At 37.7% G+C, this 26,257-nt stretch overlaps 1 protein-coding gene across 5 annotated transcripts in view; it reads left to right on the top strand.

Moving 5' to 3' along the window:
• Nucleotides 1-23,649, top strand: part of ARB2A (ARB2 cotranscriptional regulator A) — a 278,187-nt gene extending 254,538 nt beyond the window's left edge. For all 5 annotated transcript variants that reach the window (XM_088130004.1, XM_088130005.1, XM_088130002.1 and 2 more), the window contains one exon: nucleotides 20,331-23,649. In XM_088130004.1, coding sequence (XP_087986130.1) covers nucleotides 20,331-20,473 — 143 coding nt within the window. In that variant the 3' untranslated portion in view covers nucleotides 20,474-23,649. The remainder of the gene's footprint in view (nucleotides 1-20,330) is intronic.
• Nucleotides 23,650-26,257: the final 2,608 nt, after the last annotated feature.

Below are 26,257 nucleotides of genomic sequence, written 5' to 3'. Positions count from 1 at the left end.
CCTTTTAGCATATTAACAACACTTTGTGGCAAATTTCTTGCAAATATATGTTATACATCTGTGAGAAGATATACATGAAATAATTATATGACAAAATAAAAATACCATAGGTAACTAGCAGATTTGTTTATATACAAAACTTTATTCACCATGATAATTGCATTCAAATATATGTGATTATTTATAGGCCACACTTCTCTATGTTTTTGCTCTAAATTTTAGAATCTAAGAGCATAATCCCCTGTAAATACCTAACCAAAAGTAAGTTCCAGTGAATTAAATAGGAATTATTCTAAGATAGGTATATACTAGATAGCAACTTTAAAGTATTTTGACTCCTAAAACCAAAAGAGCAAAAATTATAGACCAAATATATTATCACTGTAATACTTCAGAGAGGTCCTAATAGCTAAAAAGCATTCTTGAAAACAATCTGTAAACTTCACAAGCCGTAGAGTACAAAGCTATTTTTTAAAGTAATATTGCAAAATCTTTTGAGTCTCTGATATGCTATTTGTGCTATGTGTGAATACCCTTAATACAGGATAAAATAGCCAGTATAGATTTTACAATCACAAGCTGATCTTAAAGCAAATCTCTGATTTAAGCTGCAATCTTATACTTACTTATTAGTGAATAAGGCCTATTGAATTCAATTAGACTTTTGAGTAGACATGTATAATCTGTCTATTTTAAACCTGACTTTAAATTTTTTTTAATTAAATTAAGTATCCTGCAGGGGAGATTTTTCTTTAATTCATCTCTATTCAGGCATACCCTTTTAGATTTAAGTACTTCCATCCTCTTGATCATTTTGTTTCAAGAAAGAATAATCCTGGAATGATTTGTGGTCATTCACCCAGGGGAAGCATCTTCATCCAGCATTCTTGACAGCTACCAGAGCCCCAGCTTGGATGCTACCTTTTGGTCCCCTTTTTAAACAAATTACCATCTCAAAATTGGAACAACATTTTCTTTAATGCCCCCCACCGTACCAAAACTATATTATTTAAAACATTGTAATAATTCAAACGATGCTATTTCAACAGCTGGCACCAAGTAAATAGGTAAATATCCAGCAGTACTGGAAAGGGATTCTCCTAGAGTACAATCAGACCAGGAACTGATCTTAAACTTAGACAAATGTTTGCTAGAACTGCAAGAGACAGACATTTGTATTCTTTCTCTGTTCTTGGCACATCAGGAAAAGCACTACAGGTAATCTGCACTTATCAGACATTCATTCAATGACCATTCAAAGTTACGACAGTGCTGAATGAATGCTAGTTACGGCCAGTTCTCGAGTTTATAGCCATCGCAGCACCTTTGTGGTCATGTGATCAAAATTCAGACACTTGGCAGCCTGCTGCATTTATAACCACAATATGTGCTTCAACTCCCCCACCCCCTATCTCCACCCATCTGTGCCCTTTTGGCCATCATACACTCCACCACTGCCGCCTACCCCTGCTGACCACTGTCTTCTTCCTCCCATTGCTGACTAGGCACTCTTGACCGAGGTAGCCACTGGTCCTTTACGAGGCCTCCCCAAGGCTGTGTGAGGCCTGCCCAAAGCCTCCACAATGCCACACAAGGCCTCCCCAAGGCCCCATAAGGCCTTTGTGTGACCTCACATGGCCACGGGGAGGCTTCACAAAGGCCTCACAGAGCCAGCAGCTGCCTTGGCTGGGCACACCTTGCCAGCAGCAGGAGGAAGAAGATGGTGAAAGTCAGCTGGGGGCAACGGGGAGTGGCAGGGATAGGTAGTGGCAGCAGAGTGCAGGGCAGCAAAAAGGGCACAGATGGGGAGAGAAAGGTGGGTGGGGGAATGGAAGCAGAGGCGAGCATAGCAGGGTAGAAGAAGCATGAGGTCCTTGCCTAACAACAGCATGGTCCTTGCCTAACGACTCAATTGGGACTCGGAACTGCCATTGCTAAGCAGTGTGATCACGTGATGTTTCACCTAATGACTGCTTTGCTTAGCGATGGAAATTCCAGTCCCAGTTAGGGTCATTAAGCAAGGACTTCCTGTAAGTGGAGATGCCTTAGTCACCACTTCAGTGTCCTCATTGGCCACATACACCCAAGGGTAATGTAATTCAGGTCTCTAGTAGAATAGAAAAATAATTTACTTTAAAATAACATGAGATGGCAATTCCAGCTGGCTGTTTTAGTGCAGCAACAATTTCTGTTATGGCACATCACATGATCCAAATCAAGTAACGCTGCTGTTCAGGTTCAGTAACAATCTGTTTTTATGTCTCATTAAAATCAAATTTAATTTTCAGATTTTTATGATATGTAGACAAAGTAAAAACTAAATCACAACATATGGTATGTATTATTGAATGTTCATGTAGCATATAGTCAATGAGCTATCAAAAATAGGAACTACCCTCTCACTGTAAAGCATCTTACTTATTTTAACCAAAAAAAAAAAAATTAAGGAAGTAGTCTATTTTTCAATAACATGAAGATAAATGGGAACTCTTTGATTCTTCTATTAATCATTAGCATTTTTTTTCCAGACTTGAAAGTGATAACTGGAAAACCAAATGTTCCAAATCTAACACACTATGGTTGTAGCATTTAACTAAAATAGTGCATGTTTCTATTGAAGATTTCTTTTAACTGGTTATACTTTACTGAAGCAGAGATTTAAAGAAATATAAATTATTTTCCTGAAATTTGTCCCCCATTCTACCACTACACACTGGAAATGGGATGATATAACAATTGTTTTTTATAAATGGTTTACATTAATGGATTCTTCTAGTTTTCAGTTTTGTTGTATTGCTGTTGTGTTTTGTGTTTTAGACTAATGTTAGTTTTCCATTATTTCTCACCCACACATGGCTTTTTGAGAAAAAGGTAACTAAGAAGAAAGCATTTAGGTTAGATGAATAATATGGAGAAAATTTTACCTCACATGTGTAATATTAGAACACATAAATCACAAAAAGGAGTTGATTTCTACCAAAAGCAAGTTATTTCTTCACACATGTGTCACTCGTATATTTGCTGGCATGGAATAATATGGCTGCTAACTTAAAATAGCTTTTGAAAGATTAAGTCCATTTATGGAGGCTAATTCTATCAAAGTGAAATTATCTATGTACTCAGAGAACTAGATTATACAAGAGCCTATTGTGTTCAAACTCTTCATAATATATTCCTAGAAATAACTGGCTGATCGTTGCAAAGATATAGTGTGTGACTAGATGGACTTCAGTCATATGCAGTACACAGTTCTTTCATTGTTTTTTAGCTACTTCTATCTGAAATAAAATCTAGCATGTTTAAAAGCAGCTAATAGCTGAATGGAACCTCCATATCAAGGAGTTGTATACCTGGAGTAAAATGAGAGACGGGTACATTTCATATTTAAGAATTCCCAAGTTATTTATTCTTGGAATCATTCAACAAGATATTTCTTACCTTGTTAATACTATAACCAATACATTAAAAAACCATGTACTGCCTTTCCAAAACTTACCTCTAAGTGGTTAAATACTATCCCTCTGTAAGAATAGGAGCATTTTTATTGTCATACTTTTGTCTACTTTCCCCAGGTCAATATTGTTTTAAGCTTATGGGAAATCTCATGTTTTCTGGGGAGAAAGGCAGGATATGAATTGAACAACAAATCAAATAAAGGGCATTTGGCAACATAGTTTTCACTGCTTCCATGGAGCTAAGATTGGGTTTCAGCAGCATTAACTTTCCTTCATAGCTTCAATGAAAATACTATACAAAAAAGGAGAGCATCAATAATTGTTCCCTTGAACTTGACCCTCATATCAAAGTTAATCATTGAACCCTTATCTAGAGAAAAACATAATTGACATTTTGGTCAATTCTTCTACTATTCTTTTGTTGGTCTTCAGCAACTACAAAAAGAAGGAGTTCTGTTCAAAAAGTTGTCTCATTCCTTTTTTAATATCAGTAATTGATAATGACTAAAATTCAGACAGTATTTCACATTTAGCCCCTCCAGACATCATTTTGGATCCATGGTAGCATATATCTCAAACCAACTCTTTCTGTAGAAGTAAAATGATGGAAGGACTCATTATTAGATATAAAACTTGAATGGTGAATACTAAATGGGATTATTTTTCTTTGCTGTTTGTTAATAAAATAGTTAACAGAACTTAAAATACTGGTTATAACAAATCTTTTGTCAAAGGTAGAATAAGATTCCTTTTCAGTAATTCTTAGGAAATAAATAATTTATCATAACTTCTTGATTGTTACTGTAATGACACCTGAGACTTGTGATTTGATATAATTTGGTATACTTAAATTTAAACATTTAGTTTAAAACATTTTAAATTTCATTTACACAGTTCTCATTATTTCTAGAAAGAAAATATGGTTAGTTTTCCCTTAGATCCAGTAAGTTAATCCATAATTAGCTACTAAGAAGAGACCAATTTTATTCAACATTCTTATAGTATAGCATATTCATTTCCTAGCCTCTCAAAGTTTACCAAAGAACAGGATATATTGCATAATAATCTGTTGTTTCTGCAATACTCTGTGGGAGGGTTAATATGTTGGGGAGAACACAAAAAAGTGGTCAATTAACTAACAAAAAAATTGGTTCAATTTAGTTCCAAAGAAATCCAATCTTGTGTTGGTTTAAACTAACTTAACCTAGTCTAATGTTGTGGGAAGATCAAAATGCAGTCCATTAATCTGCCTGCTTAGTCTTAGAAAAGGAATTGGAGATACAGATTGGCTGAAAAGCTAGGTTTCTTAGCATTGACTATCAATACAATGAAAGTTTTCATCCACATGTGCTAATTTTCATGTTAGCTGTATTTGACACAAATTCTATTTGAAATATATTTTTGAATGTCAAATATTTTTAGTTATGTTTTAAATTGAAACAAAAAGGGTAGATTGCAATTGTGTGAGAAAAAAATAACATGTTAAATGTGAAATTAAATTATGCTATAATATCAAGCTGTAATTCTAGATAACAAGTTCTCTATATATTTCTAAGATAATATTTGCACATACAAAGTACACTATTTATTCATTTGTAGAACTACAATTTCCACCCAGATTTTGCTATTTTTTGACTTACTGAATTATAATAGGCACAGAACTTTATTGATTAAGTTATATGGGGAAATCCTTCTTCATATTGGCTATAAATTATAAATAATGTATCTCAAAAGGCTTTGTAATAGGAGAAGCAATATTCTTCTGAGACACACTCTTGTAAAGCTCTTAAAATAGAGGTTATTAACTTTATGATTACACTATTGGTGTACTTGACCCATAGCAATGATCGCTGTCCATAAAATAATAGACTAGATAATTATTGCCTGTCTTTTCCAGTAATGCTGATTAGTAGAAACCACTAAAGATCATTCTAATAAACAGGGGATCAATATTCTCAATATTCACTGCATTGATATAAATCATCTGATGAGGCAACAAAGTTATCCTCTTTTCTTCTATAACGTAAAGCAGAACTGCATAGCTGGAGTTGTGAAGGCTATTTATTTTTTATCTTACCTTTATCAGATGTAAAAGATTGGGCTGATTTGCTTACAAACTCACCTACTGCTAAAATGTCACTATATACAAATGATACTCTGTTTCCTTATTCCCAATTTATCAACACTTCATATCCTAACAAAACCTTACAATTGACATACAATCAGTAGTAAAATTCAAGGCTATAGGTATAAGATAAACAAAGATACTCATTTAAAATTTGTTTGTTCACAGTACTGTGTTAAAACGACTAGTCAGTTGAATTTTTTTCCACTGAACCAATATAAGAGTGTGACAGTTTTCAATAATATAAAATAGAATTTACATATTATATATGAACTTACTTACATATTAAGTTGATAAATATATTAAAAAATTAATGTTGTAGACTTGAATGGTTCCCTGTTTTAAAAGTACTGTTAGTTTTGGAAAGCAGCTACAGTGTTATTTTAGTCCCTTCCTTCCCTCCCTCCCTCCTTCCTTCCTTCCCAAGGCTCCCTAGAAACCATAGAGGGTAACAAACAATTAAAACAGAAGTAAAAACACAACAATGATCAGAAATAGAAATATTTAAATCAGTTGCCAATTATCTTTATGCCATCTCTTCTTTAATTACCTGAAATAACTGAGAGATCTTAACTTGATGCTGTCTTTGGAAAGGAACTTTCCAAAGAAAAAAACGTAAGATAGTAACGAGTTTTCCATTTGTCTCTCCCATTAGATCTACAGTTCTTTTAAGATGCATGATTTTCAGCCGGCAGCCTTGACTCAGCATTCTTGAGGTCTTCGTCTGGTCAGGGTTTAAAAAGTCACCCAATTGCTGCTGCTTGAAATCTTATTTCTTGAGGCCCGTTGTCTCCTGCTGACAATCTGGCAAACCTCTCCTCTTTTAGAAATGCTTCCAAAATCTATGTTTCCTAGCAGCTCACAGGTTATACTGTCTATAATTTTAGCTTCCTTTGTCAATAACTGACTGCTTTGCTTGTTTGTCTGTTTGTTTGCCAGATTTCTAGGCCACCTGACTCCAGAATGACTCTAATTGAAAACAAATAGAAAACAATGACATATGAGAAAAGAACGGTAGTTGCCCAGAGGGGCAAATGAAAAAGATACTTACTCTATTCCCCAGTTTAAAGGAGCCCAACCGCACACTGGCTCAAGACTGAGGAAAGAGCCAGGTTTTTAAGGCTAGTGCAGGTGAATGGGGGGGGGGGGCATATGAATTTGGGGGGGGAGGCTGTTCTAGAAGGCAAGTATAGCAACAGAGAAGACTCACTTCCTGGGTCCTGCTAGATGACATTGCTTAATCATTGGGACTTGAAGGAAACTTACTCTGTTGGATCATACAGGATGGGCAGATACTACTAGAGTCAGAGAGTCCTGAGATAAGTAGACTGTATGCCATTTAGGGCTTTAAAAGTAATAAGCAGCAACTTGAATTCCATCCAGAAGCTTACTGGTAACCAGTGCAGCTCATGGAGCAGAGATATCACATGGGCATAGTAAGGCTTACCCATCACTACTTGTGCCACTGCATCCTGGACCAGCTGCAGCTTCTGAGTTGTATTCAAGGGCAGCCTCATGTAGAGCCCATTGTAGTAGTCTACCTTTAGTCTAGACAGCTATTTAATCCTTTTTTCTTCTCTGCTTGAACGGACCAGCCTACCCCACCTGACTCTGGACAATGTTTAGAACTGCTCCTTTTTCATGTCATGAATTGCTTATACATAAGCCTATATTTATAAAGCAGGGAATAGAATCTTCATTAATTTCCCCCAGGGTGACTTTTTTCATTCTCTACCTAGCAGTCCAACTTATACTGATGGAGAATTTACTTCCTTCCTTGGTAACAATTGTAACAGTTTTACTGGTATTTGGCAGGTTTGGATTGTTTAGCCTCAAATATAAAATGCATATTCACATCAGATAAAAGTTTATCACCTTTAACCATTGATAGTCAAATAAAGTTATATTACATTTAATTTTTCAACATTTTCATAACTTTTATTCTAAATGTACTTTCGTCACGTGTATCTAGATTTGGTACAGAATGACTGTGTGAAATGTAACACTGAACTGTAATGCTATAGAGACAAAGTTCAGGCTTGACCAACACCCCCTGTCAGCCCTTCAAGGTAGGCTAGGTCAGGAGTCAGACACTGAAGGACTACAAGAACACTGTTTGGTTGTTGTAGGGCAAAATAAGAGTGTCGTGAATCTTCCCTCCCCTTAATACTAAACAGAATCAAGGCACAGCTGCCTTAATTTCTTTCTCATCTCTTCTTCCTTCCAAGGTTAAGTTGACAGTTCTTGCATTCTGTCTTCAGGCTAATCTCTGTACTCCTCTACACCTCTCCCCTCTCTTGCGTTATGCTTTGGTTGTGGCTTTGAGGAGATGAAAGTTTTTGCTTCTCTTTTTAACTAATTAAGTTTACCATACATGAAACTAGATTTTATGAAGTTGGTTTGTTTAAATGGTTTATATTAACAATAGTTTAAGTTTAGATATTACACTAAATGTTGATTAATTTAAAACAAAAGTGAATACATGCTGTATGTATGTATGTATATCCAGCATAAGCCCTCAGAATAATTCAGATCAGAGTCATTCTGACAGGACCATTCTTATACCCAATGTTTATATTCATTAGATTCTTACTAGTGTAAGTATCCAGTATGACATAATTTTCTTGAGATTAACTCCTGGACAAAGTTGTTGACTATATGTTAGGGTGTATGTGAACCATTTTTTAAAAAAATCATAGGCATCTTCTGTGGTTTTTACAATTATTTTACATTTATTTCAGACTTCCTATGACCACATGTAATTTGTTCAAAATGTACATACTGTATTGTATCCCTAATATTAGCTCTCCTGTGATTGGAATCAATATTTCCTTCTGCACAGTAGGTACAGTTAAGAAATTTCTAAAAGACAAAGCAAGCTTGGATTGGGGTGGTTACTCAAACTCTATATAAGAGTTGTTTGTCACAGAAGGCTAATTCAGATTTGTTTGCATCAAAATAGATATCTTCTGAAGTTGACAAATAAAATCAGTGCCCTTTCAAAGCTTTTTACCAATTTAGAGGGACAAAGAACCCCTAGATTGTGTCTGCAAAAGTTTATGTATTTTTAAATAAATAAAACTTGACATATTTTTTAATAAAGTTTCCAATATACTGGAATGGGGAGAGGAAATTTTGAACTTCTAATGATAGTGAATGATTACATTATTACTGTTCTCCAACTGCAGTGTTTTCGGGGGGGGGGGTCAATGTAATAATATATTAGAGAGATATTCCATTGGTCAATGCCATTTGCTTGCTCTGTCTCATGGGAGCAAAAGCATTACAAGTCTCTGGCAGCATTATTCCTTCAAAACTTGACTATATGTATTCTCTGCATTATCTTTCCTTTTCCAGTCAAATTCTTTCTTCTTATCCCTGATTTTTAATTTTCATTCCTTCTGTTTTAGTCCATTTTGAGTGTTACTTGTTAATCGGCTGTAGACAGCATCATCTCCCTTTTGGATCTAGATGTGGATGTTTGATTTTAAGTTTTGACTTGCATGTGTTTAAATGCTGAACATTGAATTCCTTCCGTGTCAGCCACATGACCATAACCTTCTCTGCCCTAACATTTATACAGCCTTCTATCAATTTGTTAGTGTCGGTACAACGATATACAAAAAGAAACATACCCACTGCCAGCTGTATTATGGCCGCCCCGGAGTGGCATTCGAGCGGTCCACTGTCCTGTTCCAGCTTTCTTGATGTCTGTAGTGCAGTAGCCAAGCTTTTGTGCTTGTTTCCCTTTTCAGGAGGCTTTTGTCCTCCTAGCTCAGGTATTACACGAGAGCACTGAACCTACGTACTGAAGGCAGTTGTTATTCTACTCTTCAGCAAATTCAGGGAGTAAAAAGGGGTGTCCTAATGATCTTCCGCAGCTGATTAGGAGAACCTGAATCTAAGACCCAGCGCAGAGAAAGTGAGAAAAAAAACTGACAAGTAGTATGTGTGTGCATATGTGCACACGGAAGCATTCAACAGGGTTTTTTATCACTGGAACAAAAAGACATGGGTCCAATGTGTGAATTACTTCCAACATTTCTCTGAAGACATTATGTTACATTTTGCCTTCACTGTGCAATGAGTGGCTACTGCAGCAGGTTGCTGACGGGTCTTTGCCTCCCAGAAACCTTTATTATCCTCGCAAATGCGGCTGTTTCTAACAATTTTTTTGGTTGTTTTTTCTTTGATTATTTCAAAGATTAACACGTTATGCTTCTGAAGTTTTGGGACCAGTTTTTTTGTTCAAGGAATGGGTTCCCACACTAGACAATTGTTGGCAATACAGAGTGGTGGAAGCCGCAAACATTGTCTCTGCGCAAAACCCAGAGTGATGGCACCCAAACCTTTTGAGCTACTATTAGTAAGACCTATTCCTCAATGTAATTAAATATTAGGCAACTGTAATGCATTAAGTATCTATAAAGTCATAGATTGTAGATGCTTATAGTTCTCTGTTGAGCATGTTGGACCAAATATTACAAAATTCTATCTGAGAACAAAAGCTTACATCTTTGTCTTTTGTGAGGCAGTGAAGATCTATTTACTTGGACTCTTAAGACACATCCAAAATTAAAATTATGATTCAGAGTTGAACTGTATAATATGGGATTCAGGTAAATATATTTCTTTGGTTTTACTTAATTTGCAACAACAGCATAACAGAAAAGGGTTTGATATTTGTATCTGCTTTGATTTGGTTATTATTTCCTTTTTGGAAGGCACCAAGTTAATTTTAATAAATGTTATATTTTATATTATATGTGTCAATCTCTTGGATATCTCTTATATTTTGAGCAATGAACTGATTGGCTAAATGACAACAAAGTATAAAGACATTTTTGTATAGTATGCCTATGTGACTGTAAGCAATTGTCAACTTTTTACACATTACTTTTTGTCTAGTAGTTTTGGATAGGGTTTCCTTCTATTTTCATATGGCTCAAGTTAAACAGTTTTGATTATAGAGAAACTATGAAATTGGGGGAAACATGGTTCTGGAAGAAAGTAGAGAGAAAGTGGTCTACTCAGAGAAGTAATTAGAAGTTTCTTAGTGTTTTGATGGACAACCCATGGCTTTTCCTATCTCTTTCTGTTCCTGTCCTACTATCCTTCCACCTATATAAAGGGCAAGACTCTAAATATGCAAGAAGTGTAGGAAGGACAGAGAAGACTGCGACTATACAATTTTTAGCTATGCAGATGATGATTATGATGATGATGGTGGTGATGATATTTTTATCCTGCCTTTTATGTGTGCGTACTTGTATGTGTGTGTATTCTCTCTCTCTCTCTCTCTCTCTCTCTCTCTCTCTCTCTCTCTCTCTCTCTCTCTCTCTTTCTATCTCTCTCTCTATCTTATGCCTTCAAGTCAGTGCTGACTCCTGGCAACTGCAGGATGAATCCCTGCAGTTTTCTTGGCAAGATTTCTGGAGTGGTTTGCCATTGCCTTCTTCCTAGGGCTGATAGAAAGTGACTGGCCCAAGATTACCCAGCTGGCTTTGTGCCTAAGGGGGGACTAGAACTCACAGCTCCCATCTCCCACTGATGCCCCAAGCACTACATCAAACTGGTTCTCTATGTATGTATGTGTGTGGTTTGTATGTGTGTATGCATGTATATGTATATATAGTCAACTCAAGGCAGCAAACATACTTAATACTCCTGACTCCTCTTTTCCCCACAACAACAATCCTGTGAGGTAGGTTGGGCTGAGAGAGAATGACTAACCCAAAGTCACCCAGCTGGTTTTCATCCTAAGGAAGGCCTAGAACTCACAGCTCTTTAGTAACATAGTGTGAATCTCTGGCAATCTGGTAATGTTAAGAGAAAGTATAACAAAGGAACATGAAATTAACAAAATATTTTGCTATGTATGATGTTTGCATCAATAATAATATTAATAATTTTAAAAAAACAAGGGAAAAGAAGCAGACAGGGTGCTTTAAAACTATGCATAAGCCACTGCAGAAATATGTCATTTGATCATAATCTAACCAGGAATAGAATTATACTTTTAAAAGCTATACATGAATGCACTGTTATCTTCTCACACACTTCTCAAATATACAGTCTATGAACTGATCCTTTTTAATTCCACAGAAGGCAGTATTCCCTGAGTACCCTTGTCATTCATACTGGCATTGTTATTTTCAAAGAGAATCCTATTCCTAAATTCAAATGTTGGCATGGAAGAAAAGAAAAAAAATGTTTTCAACTGTACATGTTTTTATTGTTACTCAAATCTGTCCTTGATCTGTAAATTACTTATGACCTTAGTATTTATCACAAATGTAGTGATAAATGAATCCCCCTTTGACAGATACATTGTATGATTTTAGAACATCCTCATTTCTGATTTATTTTATTCAGCAGTTGCAATTCCCATGCTGTCTTTGATGCTGTGAATTTTTATTCCATATGTCCCAAGGTATTAATGGTTAATACTTGAGTGGTGGTTTTAGCTGTATCTCTGATATATATTCCATAATTTCATTTTATTGGTGGACTTTCCAAGTAAGATACCATCTTGTCTATCTAAGATAAAATGAACTTGGGGCACCGGTTGCTATGTAATTCAGTTCTAACTATATGGATTTATGAAGCTATAACATGCTTACCAAAAATTAGATGCAATGTTTGAGGAAAGAACAACCTTAGAATCAGCTACTGCAGCTGAGGTTATCAGGTTAAAAAATCATTAGGTTAACTGTTATCTTTAACATTTGCACAGAAAAGAAAAGTTGTTAGTTACTATTCTCACATTAGAGAACTAATATATTTTCCAAACACTTGCTGAAATCCCCCTATTTTAAACAATAGATTTCTATTCAGAAAGCTCACTATGCTTCAATCTGTACCATTTTTAATATTCCAGTGTTAACTATAATACTTAGATTCAGAATCAGATAAAATCCTGATACATATGTGATTCAGCAGACAGGTTAGATCATCATATCCCTATTTCACTTGATAGCCTGCTGGTGTTACAAGTATTTTAAGGATCCAAAGCTATATCAGTAGCAAATACAAGCACATAGGGTATTAAAGTATAAATCCTGCCTCTTCCAGCTTGAAACTCTGCTAGAATTCCCTACTTTTGGAACTGAATTCCAACAGTCTTTGGAAAATACCATGTTGGGAAGGCTGGTGTATATAAAATACATATAAGCCTTACTGTGAGTTGTTGTATCTCCCATATGAATGCAGTATGCGTCCATTAGTGAGGCACCAGAATCACAAGTTCTGAAGGTTCTAATTCATACAACAGCGTCTCTGCACAAATGCCGTAGTCTTGTAAAAGGCCCCTGTGCTATGGAAAAGTTCACATGAAGGTGTCCAGTAAGTATGTATGAATTTATGTCAAAAATATCTAGCTGACCAATAAGTAGACCACTGCATGCCCACTATCTTCACACATGTCCATACTATTTATAAAGGAATAGATTCCATTTTAGAATATTTAATTATTTTATTTTAATTAATATTTATAGCTTCAGTACTTTACATAATAGCTGATGGTTTGTTTGTTTGATGTTAAATATTAACAGTCAGACTAAAAGACTGTTTCAGATATATACCAAGCAAATAAATGTTTTGACCTGCTATAACTGATCTTAAATTCATGTCAGATGTAACAGAAGCATGTTTATGAGCTTCCTAATCATATGCTAACCACATTTAGCTGGAAGCAATACAGTTTTACCGCAGATCTTCCTGATCAAAACTAAAAAAATCCGGTGTAGAGAGACCGGAGTTGCATTGTGAGTCCCTACCCATCTCCACAGGTAAATTTGTTTAATGCCTGAAATAAACTGTTATGTTATATACATGCATATTACATTAAAAACACATAATGTGTGCAATATACATCTCATCTGTATATCTCAGGCTGATTATAAATAAAAATGTATTAGGCTTTCAGAACTTCCACATAGTTGCTGGTCTATGATAACACTGTACTTAACACATGAATGTAAGATATTAGAAACATTACATAGTAATTTTTTTAGTGGCAACCCTTGTCAATTTGCATTATACAACACATATATTCAGTTTACATATTATAGAATACAGAAGGTATAACTGTACAATATAATATGAGAAATAGCTCTAAGATGCTGATGCTAAGTAAAGTCCACACAGACATTTACTTGAACAAGTTAACATTCTAGTTCAAGAGACATAATCGGTGGAGTATCTCAGTAATAATTGCGGGACCTAGTTTATTCATTATTCTAAAATTTGGAAGAGAGTGATGTAGAGATGTTTTTATTAAATGTGCAGCTAATATTGAGCTAGGAAGCATTGTCAGTGCAGGGATGGATCAGGAAATTATGCAGAATGAAACAGATGATCTCAGAACTGGAGTAATAGAAGTAAAAAAAAATTCAATATTGTCATGCAGTTGGAACTGAGGGCTGATCAGGCAGAAACTGAGCGGGGGCAGCCATCCCTAGATACTGGTTGGTCATAAGATGAATATAAGCCACCAATGTGATGCAAGTGCAAAGAAGGAAAAGTCAATTCTATAGGCTTAGGAGGCAAAGTCAGTTCTTGGATTTATTAGGCAAGACATTTATAGCTGGAATTGTGGACTTATCAGTAACTCTATAGCAGTCACTGAAGACCTGATCTAGAAAGATGCCTAATGTTGGTTGCATATTAAAAGGGCAAATTTAAAATAGAATAAGTAAAAAAAGAGCAAACAATATTAATGATGAAATGATGAATTTATTTTATGAATAGATGGCTTGAAAGCTTTGTTTCTTTAGTGTGGCAGGAGACTGAGGGACTATAATAGCAGTCTATGAATATTATTAAAGGGAATAATACAAAAAAGGAAGTTTTTATATTTAAAAATAGTAAATAAATAAATCTAAACCATTAGATCTGAAATAACAGACAATGCCTGCCTAGTATGGAAATAAGTATATGGAATATGAAATGCTAAATAAATCTGCATTCAGCAAAACTAATATTTATCTATGCACACTCTCAGCAGCATCTTAGTTTTTGTGCCTTCCTCATCTCTCCTCTGAGAAGACAAACATTCCTTAAATTGCCACATACATTCATAGCTTTTATATTATCCTTTTCACTAAGCAACTCTGCCAGCACTGTTTTTCATACTGTTTCATCTACTTAGTCTTTTAAAATCGGGTGCACATTATCAGTTGCTACAAATTTGTAATGAGGAGCTCTTTAAAAAATAATTTAGTTTCTAACTTCCCTAAAATGTTGTGGGAGGAAAAAAAACCTTGAGTTGCATTAAGTCTGCTTTAGACTTCATCTGGCAGTTGTAACTTTAATATAACTTCTTCAGTCATCAAATGAATACCATATTTTAAAGACAGGGCTTAGAAATAAAATGTGGTTTCAGGAAGGAAAAGGATAGGAACATCACAGGATAGAAAGCAACCTACTTCTTTGGAAATTACCAATGTCACTAGTCTCTGCCTCTGTAACAACTAATGCTCTCAAAATTTCCTCACTAACTAGAAGCTTTCTCACATCCAGGCTATGGATGCTTTCAAGTTTGCAATCCTAGGGCTTATACAAGGTGTAACATCAAGGTACACCGCCTCCGTTGCAGCACTTCAGCTTGGTCATTTTCTGCATCATCAAGCCTAATCTTTATTGGCAATAACATGCATCCTAAAACTGAAATGAATTCCATTGAACTGGCAGAGCTGCTTAGTGAAAAGGATAATATATATCTGTAGATTCCTATTCGCCATTGGTAATTCTTACTATTGGCAAATATCAAAACGGACATTTATCAGCCTAAAAATGTTTTTGGTACATGTGGATTTCTACAGAAATCCCTTTTCTTAAACAGCAAACAAGTGAGTTTTTGCACATTTTTTAATCTGCAACAAGGGTTATTATTATTATTATTATTATTATTATTATTATTATTATTATTATTATTGTATGCTGCTTGACTCCGAACAACTCTGAGTGGCTCACAACAATCAAACAAGGAAATTACAATAAAATCAATAAAAGATAAAAGATAATTTATGAAAAGAGATCTTAGTCTGGCAAAGTAGATGAGCATCTCTAGAAGGAATCTTTTCTGCACAGTCACTGCAAGCATAAATTATAGGGATCTTAATCCTACTCCTTATACTAAAAGAGATTTTGAAATAATGAGAATATTATTCGAGAAAGAAGGGAAGATTTTTAGAATAAATTAACTTTTCAGTTTATTGAAGAAAAGTTTAGAAATGTTGAATTATAATTTCATTTAATCACAGTCTGATTAATTAGTATAGGTTGTAATTCTAATAACACTTCAAAATATAAAGTATTTATATAATATTAAATATCAACTACATAGTTTTGCCTTAATATAGTAACTACTTGGCAGTTTCGTACAAGACTGATTTTTTTTTCTACAGCTACATATATGGACAAATTTGTCAGTATCGCTTTTCTTTACTGTTAAGCTGATACTAGAACCATTTGCCATTTATTCCCTTTTGATAAAATTTGAATTCATTTTACAATATTTGAGTGAAATCCACTGAATCGATTTAGGATACATTCCAGTGGTGCACATGGTCACAGAGTGGAATTTTCCTCAGGAGAAGCAGGAGTCACACCTTCTTTCCCATTTTACTCCTTTGCTTAATATTAAAAAGTCTCCCTTGAACTAGTTCTATTAATAAGATGCCATTTTATTTTCATTTATTTTTATGTTTCTACAGATTTTAACTATTTTTTTACCATCATATTTTGCTTGCAGTGCTGCTTTATAGATCAGCATCATCTTTTGTGTTTATAGCTTGGGCTGGCAACCTTGCAGGAGGCTTTGGCCTTCTCCCGTACTTTCATTTAATACACTGCTCATTGCAGCATATTTCACAGAACATTTGAATCAACTATGGTTGATTTCCTGCATTTGTTTTGCACCATTATCCTATGCACTGCTCAGTGTGATTGCACTGAAATATTTTTATCCATTTGATAGCAGTATTTCACATTGCCTTTTTCTCTAAACAACTGTCTTTAGTTAACAGCTTATATTAATGTCTGCTTTTTCTGAAGAATGCATTTAAGCCATTTCAGTAGACAATCATCAATGTCTTTTATCATAGAGATCTAGCTCCCTTTTTTCAATGTACATCTTTTCATGAAGTTTCTGTGTAAAATCGAATAGCCTGGGGATTTGGGTGCCTCAGTGGGCTATTGCCTTAGTAGTTACTACTCCCTTTGAAACCAGCCAAAGAAAAGCAAAGAGAAGAAGTGAACTTCCAGATATGGTCAAGACAATATTTTTTACCAAAGTAGTTAAATAGCACAATGATAAATAAGTCTTCAGTAGTGAAGGGCTTCCAAATGTATCCCAAAAACTGTACAGTTCATGTTTAATGGGTTGGATCCTGAAACTTAAAAAGGAAGGAAGCCATATACAAATAACATATATCCTGGTGGAAACTACACATTAGAATGAACATTTCGCTGTGTCTTCCATTCGAGACAATGAAGTTTGAAGTGTGCAGTTGACGATTTTGTACTTCATGCACTAAGTTATACTTTCCAGATAAAGCCTGCCTCCCTACATGAATCTTCTTTCTTAGCTTGGTATGAAGAGAGAGAGAAAGAGGCTACTCCCATCTTCTCTCCTCATGGAAAGTTCTTTTGCATGTCCATACAAAGTACGGTACAACCCAACAACAATAACAAAGCATGATTCTTACATCAAATCACAAAAGTACTCTATGGATTTATGTTTTCTGGACCAAAATATTTAGTTCAATATGCTAGCATATTGTTGCATCTTTTGATATTTATTATAACAATTGTCTAATTTCACTGTAATGAAATAATTTCCCTATGGAATCCTACTGCTGCTTAGTGTCTTATTTTTGCTTGCAACTTAATTCACTTGAATTTCTTACCACTTAATAAAAAAAAAATCAGATTAGTGTCATATTATATAGACTTTTGTAGCCTTTTATAGAGTTGTGAAGACCTGGCTCTTTTCTGATGCATTGGACCAGGATGACATTTGAGCCCACTGTATAAGGAAGGGGGTGGTGGTTATTCCCAGCCTTGGTTATGTACATATGTTGTGGTATTGTTGTTGTTGTTTTTATGTTGGCTTAATATTTGTATGCTGCCCAGAATAATAATTTATGAGTCAGGCAGTCTTATGAATCCATTAAATAAAGCAAACGCCATAAGCTTTGCACTGTAAAGTCTTATGAATATATGGCTCCCCTTTTTCCTGAGAGTTTTCTGTGAACATCTGTGAGCAAAATACCATACCAAAATGGTGTAAAGGACTAACACACAATCCACAATAACTTTATTGCAGTCATCAACCAGCACAAAAGGACTAACATTTATACTTGACAGGATGAGAGAACTAAGATTTTACCCCAGTCCTAGTCAAGCAACAGAGCATTATAATTATTGAAACTAAAAAAAAAAAAAAAATTGTAGTGATTTTACCACAAGGGAAAATGTTCATCCAACAGTAAGATTGTTACAAGATAAGAGACAATGAGGTGAGAGTTAAAATTGCTTTAGCCCATTGAATCATCAGTTCCCTCTAGATTCAAAAGCCTGAATTTGTTTTGGGGAGAGGTAGCATAAGAGGCTGCTAGTAGAAATCTTAATAGATTGATTGTAGTTTCAGTCACACTAGCAAGCATAAGTATATTTTCTGAGGAAAAGGGTAGTTTATATATTAAAGGAGAAAGGATTGGGCCTACTGTTAACACATAGCTTCTTACTGTTATTTTCCTGTCACATTCCTTTGAAAAGGAGCTACTGTATTTGCAAAGGAAGACGGGTGCAATAAATAAAATATCCAAATACCCCTGCAAGTAATTTCATGTAAATGTAAGCTTGTATTTACAAATGAATGTACAGAAAGATGAGAAAAATTATGAGAGCTATAGCAACAGGAAGGGTGCGTATTACTGAAGGATGGGGAAAGTGTTAAAAATGTTTTCCATAATCAAGAACTCCCTTCAATACCAACATATATACTGGAAGAGATCTCTGATTGGAAGCATTGATTGACTATGTGTTCTGTTCAAATAGTCAGAAGTGGAGCATGAAAGAGGGAAAGTGTAGATAGGACAACCTGTTTAAAAGGAATCTAAGATGGTTACTTATCTTTGTACTGACAGTGTCTCTTTACTGAAATCACAAGATATAATTGTGCCAGATGGACAAGTGAGGTTATCTTTGCACAAGCATTATCTATATTTCATTTGTGTGACAAATAATTGGCTGGGTTCTTAAATATGATCTCCAGGATGTTTGCTACGTGACACTAGTTCTTTGTCTAAAAAAAGCCTGTGTGCAATTGCGCCTTTTATAAAAGAGATCTGTGGAGGAATTATCCTGGTTTGAAGTGACCTGCCTTAAGTGTTAAAAGGATGTAGCGGAAAAGCAAACCTTTGCTGGGGTTTGTGGGGAGTACCTGCATTATAGAAGGGTCTTTGTACAGTGGTGCCTCTGGAGAAGGTTTGGCTTTATAATTATATGCAAGGATCACACCGTTGGTGTGATTCAGGTAGGGACTCAAGATCTATTTTTATGTATCACTTCTATCCCAGAGACCCCAAACCACACACACACACACACCCGCTAGCTCTCCTTCAGGGTAGGCCAGGGCCATCATGTCCTTTATTGTTGTAACTCCCCGATTGTGATACTCTCACAAAACTGTTGCTAGGCAACAAATGTGGTTACCAGGTCTCAGCGAATAGCTGAAGGGAAAGCAAAGTGTTGCACCATTGTAGAGTAACCATAGCAATGACCTACTATTACAGAGTGGAGAATTATCATTAACAATGTTAAAGTATCATATAGGAGCCTGGGATCCTGAGACTTCCCAGCAGCATCTCTGCATAATTGCCTTATCCAGGAAGGGCTCTCAACTCTTGCAAGGCACCTAGTGACTGGAGTGTTTTGCAGGGGGGATTTTAGTATTAGATGCTGATCTACCAAATCTCACTATTTCACTCTGAAGCCGTTTCAAAGTGCACTCTCTGCCCTACTTTTCTAGTTTTATCAAGGGGAGGGCAACAGAGCGGGAGTATTATACGCTATGGGCAAGCAAGAGGCACATTAGAAAGCCTCTTCAGTTCAATACCTATGTAAATAACAATAACACCATTGGGAAGAATTTGGATGCTTCGCAGAGTAACAAGCAGCCAGCCAGTAGATGTAACACTAAAGAGGAAAATTTATCTGTGCTGAATTTTTCTCCCCCAGCTCTGGGCTGGCACAACCCCTTAGGATGAGAGGACACGGCTTTGGAAGCTGCCTTGCACTAAACTCACACTTGCTTTTTACGCATTGGGGGGGTTAACCAATCTTCCCCGCTGTTGCCTGATTTCGAACATCCTCTTTACTGTCCAACCCTGCCCATATTTACACCCAGTTGAGCCCCCCTGTGAATGGTGAACGTGCGCGGGATCGCTGTCTAGGCCAGACTAGGTCATCTGCCTTCCCCGCCGCTGCGAAGAAGACACCTGGCTTGCAAAGAGCGCGTGTCTTCCGCACCTGTGTATGCGGGCGGGCGGGCGGGCGTGCTCTGAGAGGCTTCCTTGTGCTGCCGGCGCCTGCGTCGAGCTCTTGCTCCCCAGCTTGACCCTTCCAGCTTGCTGTCGAGGGCGGGAATGCCCCCGCGCCCACCCGCCTTCCTCCCTGCCTCCCTCCCTGCGGCTCCCCGGATTCCCAGCAGGTAGTGACGCGGTGCTCTTTCTGTGTTGCAGGGACGGAGCGGCACGAGCTAACCTCCTGGAAGAGCTACTCGTCGATCTTTCGATTCTTCAACGAGGCGATGGAGGCGAAAACCAGCTCGGGAAAAGCGGCTCCCACGCGACGGTCGCAGCGGATCCGCTACGAGGAGCTGTAGGGCGGGCGGAAGCCGGCTCCCGTTTGCCTCCGTGCGGGCGGCGCGCTGCGTTCCCAGCCCCTCATTAGATTGTTTTCTTCCTAGAGCACAGGGTCGCCGTCTATACATCTAAGTAGTGTTTTGCATTATTTCTAGATGAGTGCAACTGTCAAAGCAATATGGGTTCACTGCTTATGCTTCCTGTGGGCTGCGGCTTGGATTTCGGGCTGCCCATCAGTGCGTAGATTAAGGCTGACAGCAGCGCTGCACGGCGCAGTCTGGCGCAGCTCTAATTGCCCCGGACGCAGCCCTGCCCTGAGCCGCTGACGGGCCACCCCCGCCGCTGCTCGTCCTCGGTCTTAACGCCCGCCGCTCCCTTGCCGCTTGCCGCCTCGCCGCCCGCCCCTCCAGCCGCACAGCCGTCGGCGCTCCTTTTAGATACTGCACACGTTTTAAACAAAGAATTTGTTTCCATTTAAGAGTTTATACCTATGTGCTAGACATTTTAAAGTAATTTCCCGCACAGTATTTTGACGTTTTTGTTTTTAAGGCTCGCGTGTTTTACTTTCTTAAATCCATAGGCCAGGATAAACTGCAGTGCCCCTGTGCTAGTGATCTCCAGTGATGCTTTTCACTGTGATTGGAGTATAAATGCTTAGGATCTCATGTAGCCATAACATTCTTTTATCTGTAACTCATTTCTTTTAAGGCCGAAGAGAGCCTCTGCATTGAACTGAAAATACATTTAATCGATAAATATTTTTTTATATTGAAAAGATTTAAACAATTCAGAGTAGGACTGCTGTAAATCTGAATATTGGGACCGAACTTAAATTTACACACAAACGCACCCAGTTTTAGTGCTTCGGGAACACACTTTCCAAATGTTTATTGTTTTGGAATACTTTAGGGTTTTCAGGGAAAATTGCTGAATCCTTTTAAAAAGTAGAAATATATGTTTTAGCAACAGTAGTATTTTAAAATGTTACTTCTGATGCTTGGTTGGCATCTTTATTTTTTATTCAAATAGATTATCTATTTTATGACAGATCAAGTAGCTAATAACTTTTTTAAAATGCTGGATGGTACCAGAATTCCACAAATCCAGCCTTTTCCAAGTGCAAGGCAAAGGGAGCAGCAGCGAAGTTTTCATTGCTTGACAAAAACAGGGTCAGCATTGGCAAACAGCAGCCCTCTCTCATTGCTGAAGGATATCACCGATCAGTGCCCCCTCACATGGTTGAGCTCCCCAAGCCAGATTCATTTTACCTTAATCATCTGGCTATCACTGTGAAATATTGATAGACAAAAAAAGGTGGTCCTGAACTTGTTCAGCGACCGTTCAAACTTACAACGGCGCTGAACGAGTGGTACTTATGACTAGTCCTCATACTTACGGCTGGTACAGTGCCCCCACAGTCACGTGATCGCCATTTGCGACCTTCCCTGCTGGCTCCCCACAAGCAAAGTCAGTGGGGAAGCTGGCAGGAAGTCAGAAGTCATGATCACATGAGGTCCTCATTTAACAACCCACACAGTCCTCACTTAATGACAGTAACCAGGCACTGCTGGAACTGCCATCATATAACATCATGCTTTACTATTGCATTGCTGAGAGATGGCAGTTCCAGCAGTGTCACTGTTGTTAACCAAGGACTAGCTGTACTGACATTGATAATAACTCGTGTTATAACCAAAGCAATCCTAATCAGTTTTAGTGACTTGGGTTTAAAAAGAAGCCCATATAGGCATGAATTCAAATTTTGTCAACAAATCGTTCCAATTATGGGAAATGAGTTCTGCCTCATCCTTGGGCTACGAGGCTGCTGGCCCTAGACTCCCATAGCCGTTACCTATAGGGAGACTGAGAAGTCACCCATGTTTGCTTCTCCAGGAATTGTCTGCCAACAGTTGCAGCCTGATGCAAGAATTCAGCATGCTTAGCCATTGGTCCAAAATTGTCAGAAAGTGGGAAATGCCCAATGCCCAAAGTGCTCTGGGTGCTTTGAATGAGCTGGGCATGAGAACTGTGACTTTTGCCTCTTTGGAAACACTAATTGTCATGGGCTGTCGTATGGATGCCAAGGATTAGCGGTTGAACAGAACACAATACAGTAATTTTATTCTCTCTCATTGCTTCCCTTCTGATTATACTAGAGCAGAACATTGATCATCTTTCTTTCATTGCATTTATTTGACAGTTTTGAAATTTGAATCACTCCTCTTCCCATAAACACATATTTATAGTGAAGCTTTATGATTTCAGAAGACTCCGGGAAGAATCCGGAAAGGCTCCTTTTGCCCTTATGTATGCTCATAATTAAACGGCTGTTTTACTTATCTGAAAGTGTGTTCTCTGGTGTTACACCTCCCATTCAGTGCAAAAACTAGAAGGGGAAAACTAGATCACTCGATTGTTCCCTTTGCTGGAAAGCCTCCGAAGTGATGCATCAGGCAAAGGCCAGGACCAAGTGGCTCCCAAGGTCATCCGCTTCTATTAACGAGGCTCTCAGTGTCTGTATCTGTAGATGCCTCTTTGCATCTGCCTGCATGCTGTTGCTTCCTCCCCCATGCTTTTCAGATTCCTTCACATATTAATCAATATCCTTTGAGACCTGGAAGCCATAAAAATGTAGAAATGGGATTTTTTGCAGCAGATGGTTGATTGTTTGTTCCTCAGTTGTACCAACATTCAGTCCAATGAGTTGCTTGGTTGGTTTAGTTTAGTTTAGCCTTTCTTCTTTGCCTGGTCATTTTAGCCTTCATTTCTCTCTGCTGCATCAATGGTGGCTATAAATCTTTTTTTCTTTCCTCTCCCCATTTGTGTAAACCCTGGGAAATATTCCTGGCCAATGTTTCTTCTCTTGTTTGCTGATTTGTATTCCTTATGAATTATACTTTTGGTTTTTTTCCCATAATCATAGGAAAATAGTGTTTCGGGGTTGGCAAAGTGCCAAATCTGATCAAGCAGTCCCTCCCCACCTGTTTTTAAATTTTTTGGGATGTCATTTATCAATTTCTACTCTACAGTGCAGACCCACAAGCCCTATATCATGCCATTGCCCATTTAGTATTCTTGCTCTTTGTGGACCAAACTGTAAGCACAGGGAATTATTAAAGATTGTCTCTTTCTATTTACACTGAACCTAGGAACAATAATAACAATAAAGATGGTTTCTCTTCTAATATCCCGGGTGTGCTTTGCTTGTGTTGGGTCTTACTTAATAATCTGAAGCGATGCAATAATCAAGACTGTTTATTTACTTTCTGGGACCAATTGGAAGGCAAGAAATAGGAAATAGCCACTTTTTCAAAGGATCACGGGCCATTTGATCACAAGCAATTTATGGTATTGAATAGTATAATCCAGCCATACTTGTGCCGACATAATAGTACTTTAATGAGGGTATGCTTTAGATTGTCATAATGTCAAATGAGCCAGCAGTAATCAGAAAAGACTCTCCTCCACCTGAAGGAAATGTGGTTTGGAAATCTTATCATCCAACCACGCGTGTATTGTTGATTATTTTGTACTGTATGGCAAGTTTTTAAAATTCTTCGTTAGCCACCCAGATCCACTATGTGAGATGGGCATCCATATAAATTGGATGGATGGATGGATGGATGGATGGATGGATGGATGGATGGATGGATGGATATAAGTAAAGCCGTGCTAAGAAGGCCAGGCTAAGGGTTATTCTTTTCAAAGGGGGCTGGAGGAATAGAACTACATTAAGAAATTAAAATATTAATATTATTAAAAAAAAACATGAATTTAACTAGAAGGCACAAGGCTTTTTTTTTAAAGAAAACAACTGCTTTGTCTTGATGCTTATATTTCAGAGCTTGGTGAATTTAATAGGAGCCCCAGAGCTCATTTTCATGTCCCCCTCGCCATGGTGCACACATGCCCTGATAATTGTTTTTATATTACATGCCTCATAATGTTGCTTCAGTCTAATTCGCAGCCCACAGCTGAAGCAGCTTAAATTTGCCTGTTGCTGTTCCAGTTTCAAAGCAGTGTGTTCTTTCTTCTCGCCACACAATTTCTGCCATGGACACAATCTAGCACTCCAAATGCTCCATGGAGTCATCAGCCTGCATAATGCCTGGCCAACACTTTCTGAGAAGCTTATCAGGTATTCAAGTTCATTCCTTATATAAGCAGGAATAGCCACCTTTTGAAAGAGCACTAGACCTGTGTTTAAAGCACAGTGCTAGCCCTGCATTTCACAGCAGGTCAGTTTTAACTGGGAGAGACAGATTTTGCCAGTAATCTGTCTGGTTAATAACCAGAAATAATAACACTGTGAGATTTGCAGGCTTTCCATTTCTTATGACAAGGGGTTTTGCATGGGACAGCACAATTTAGGCAGCAAACGTCGTCCTAGGACTGGTGGATTGCACTTTAATCTGGCCATCTGGCTGTGTTCCCAGAAAATACATAGAATTGCAGCTTTATTCTGTAGTGGTGAAAATGAGAAAGTTCTGTGGATCCCAATGTAGCTACCAGGACAACAGTTTCTAACCAAAGGCATATTTTGCCAAAGCCATGACATTTATGCCCAGACCCAACAACAGCTTTGCTTCTGCTCATCCAAGTTCTGACTTACAAACTCTCAGTGGCCATGTGGCAGAAATGAAATGTAAAATTCCCAGTGTAGGCCTTTAAATCTTTTGCCCTCTACATCTAATTTTCAAACAACAATGGAAAGCAATAGGTTTTACCAATACTCATCATGGTGCTTGGCTGGGAAGGCACAAGACTGAGGAAGACTGCTGTAGCAGATGGGAGTGACTCACTGTCAACATGAGGACACTTTCTTCTTGGTGATCAGGATGAATCTCGTAATCATGCAATTCTATATATGCTTACTCAGAAATGAGCCTGATGCTTTTCATGAGATGTACTCCCAAATGTGTATAGGATTGCAGTCCAGCAGCACTCTCTACCTCCTTAAAGTTCATGTATCAGTAGCCACAGATAACTTCCTAGCAGTATTGTATTTTTGCCTGCATCCAATTTCATTGCAAAGTGAAGAAAAGGATGAAGGAATTTGCTTTTTGGACATAATCTGAAAATGATCTTCCCTTCCAACAATAGGGAAAGGTGGATTTGTTAGGTGCCCTCCACCTTCTGCCTCTGTCCATTCAAACAGAGGTTCCAGCGTTTGCAGCAGAGAAGAGGAGGATCCCTTTATGAGCTCAGGTAACGTGGGAGACTGCTTGCTTCTTCCCCCGGTCACCTCTCAGACTCCTTCCTTGAGCTGCCACAGTGAATTTGAACCTGCCCATGACTCGATTAAATGGATTCAAAGCCTACAAATCTATTGATACAAGGCTAGCTTGATCCGCTCCTAGAAAAGGACTCAAAGCAAAAGATGGCCACCTACTTCCTAGTCAAGCCTTAGAGGGAGAGAATGGCAGCTGACAGCTATGGTGAGGAAAAGGTGCCTCCTTTTGGCTGCTTCTGCTGAGCTGGGCTAGACTCCCAGAAGGTTGTGCCAGGCCAAACCTTCACCAAGGCCAATGCTAATTCCGCACTCCCCACCCAGCTGCCAAAGATTAACAGTTTTGCTATCCAGTCCAGAAGGGGAGGGACTCTTCTGTCCCTAAATGCAGCAATCAGTGTCTTTCCTCTCTTCTGCCCCCAAACTGGGACACTTTTGAAAGGGGACCTTAGGTGTACCCTCCTCCAGTCAACCCAGATTGCTTTATTCTCCTCCATGAATGTAACTAAACATTATTTTGTTTCTGACCGAAGAGTTCTTAGGTAACATCCTTAGTCTCTTCCCCCTTGTCTTC

The sequence above is a fragment of the Python bivittatus genome, unplaced genomic scaffold, assembly GCF_059951505.1.
Source record: "Python bivittatus isolate LINGU-HERP-01145 unplaced genomic scaffold, Pbiv_v1 ctg000850_np1212, whole genome shotgun sequence".
Classification (NCBI taxonomy): Eukaryota; Metazoa; Chordata; class Lepidosauria; order Squamata; family Pythonidae; genus Python; species Python bivittatus.
The sequence above is the reverse complement of the archived record's forward strand: the minus strand, read 5'-3'. Positions and strand labels throughout refer to the sequence as shown.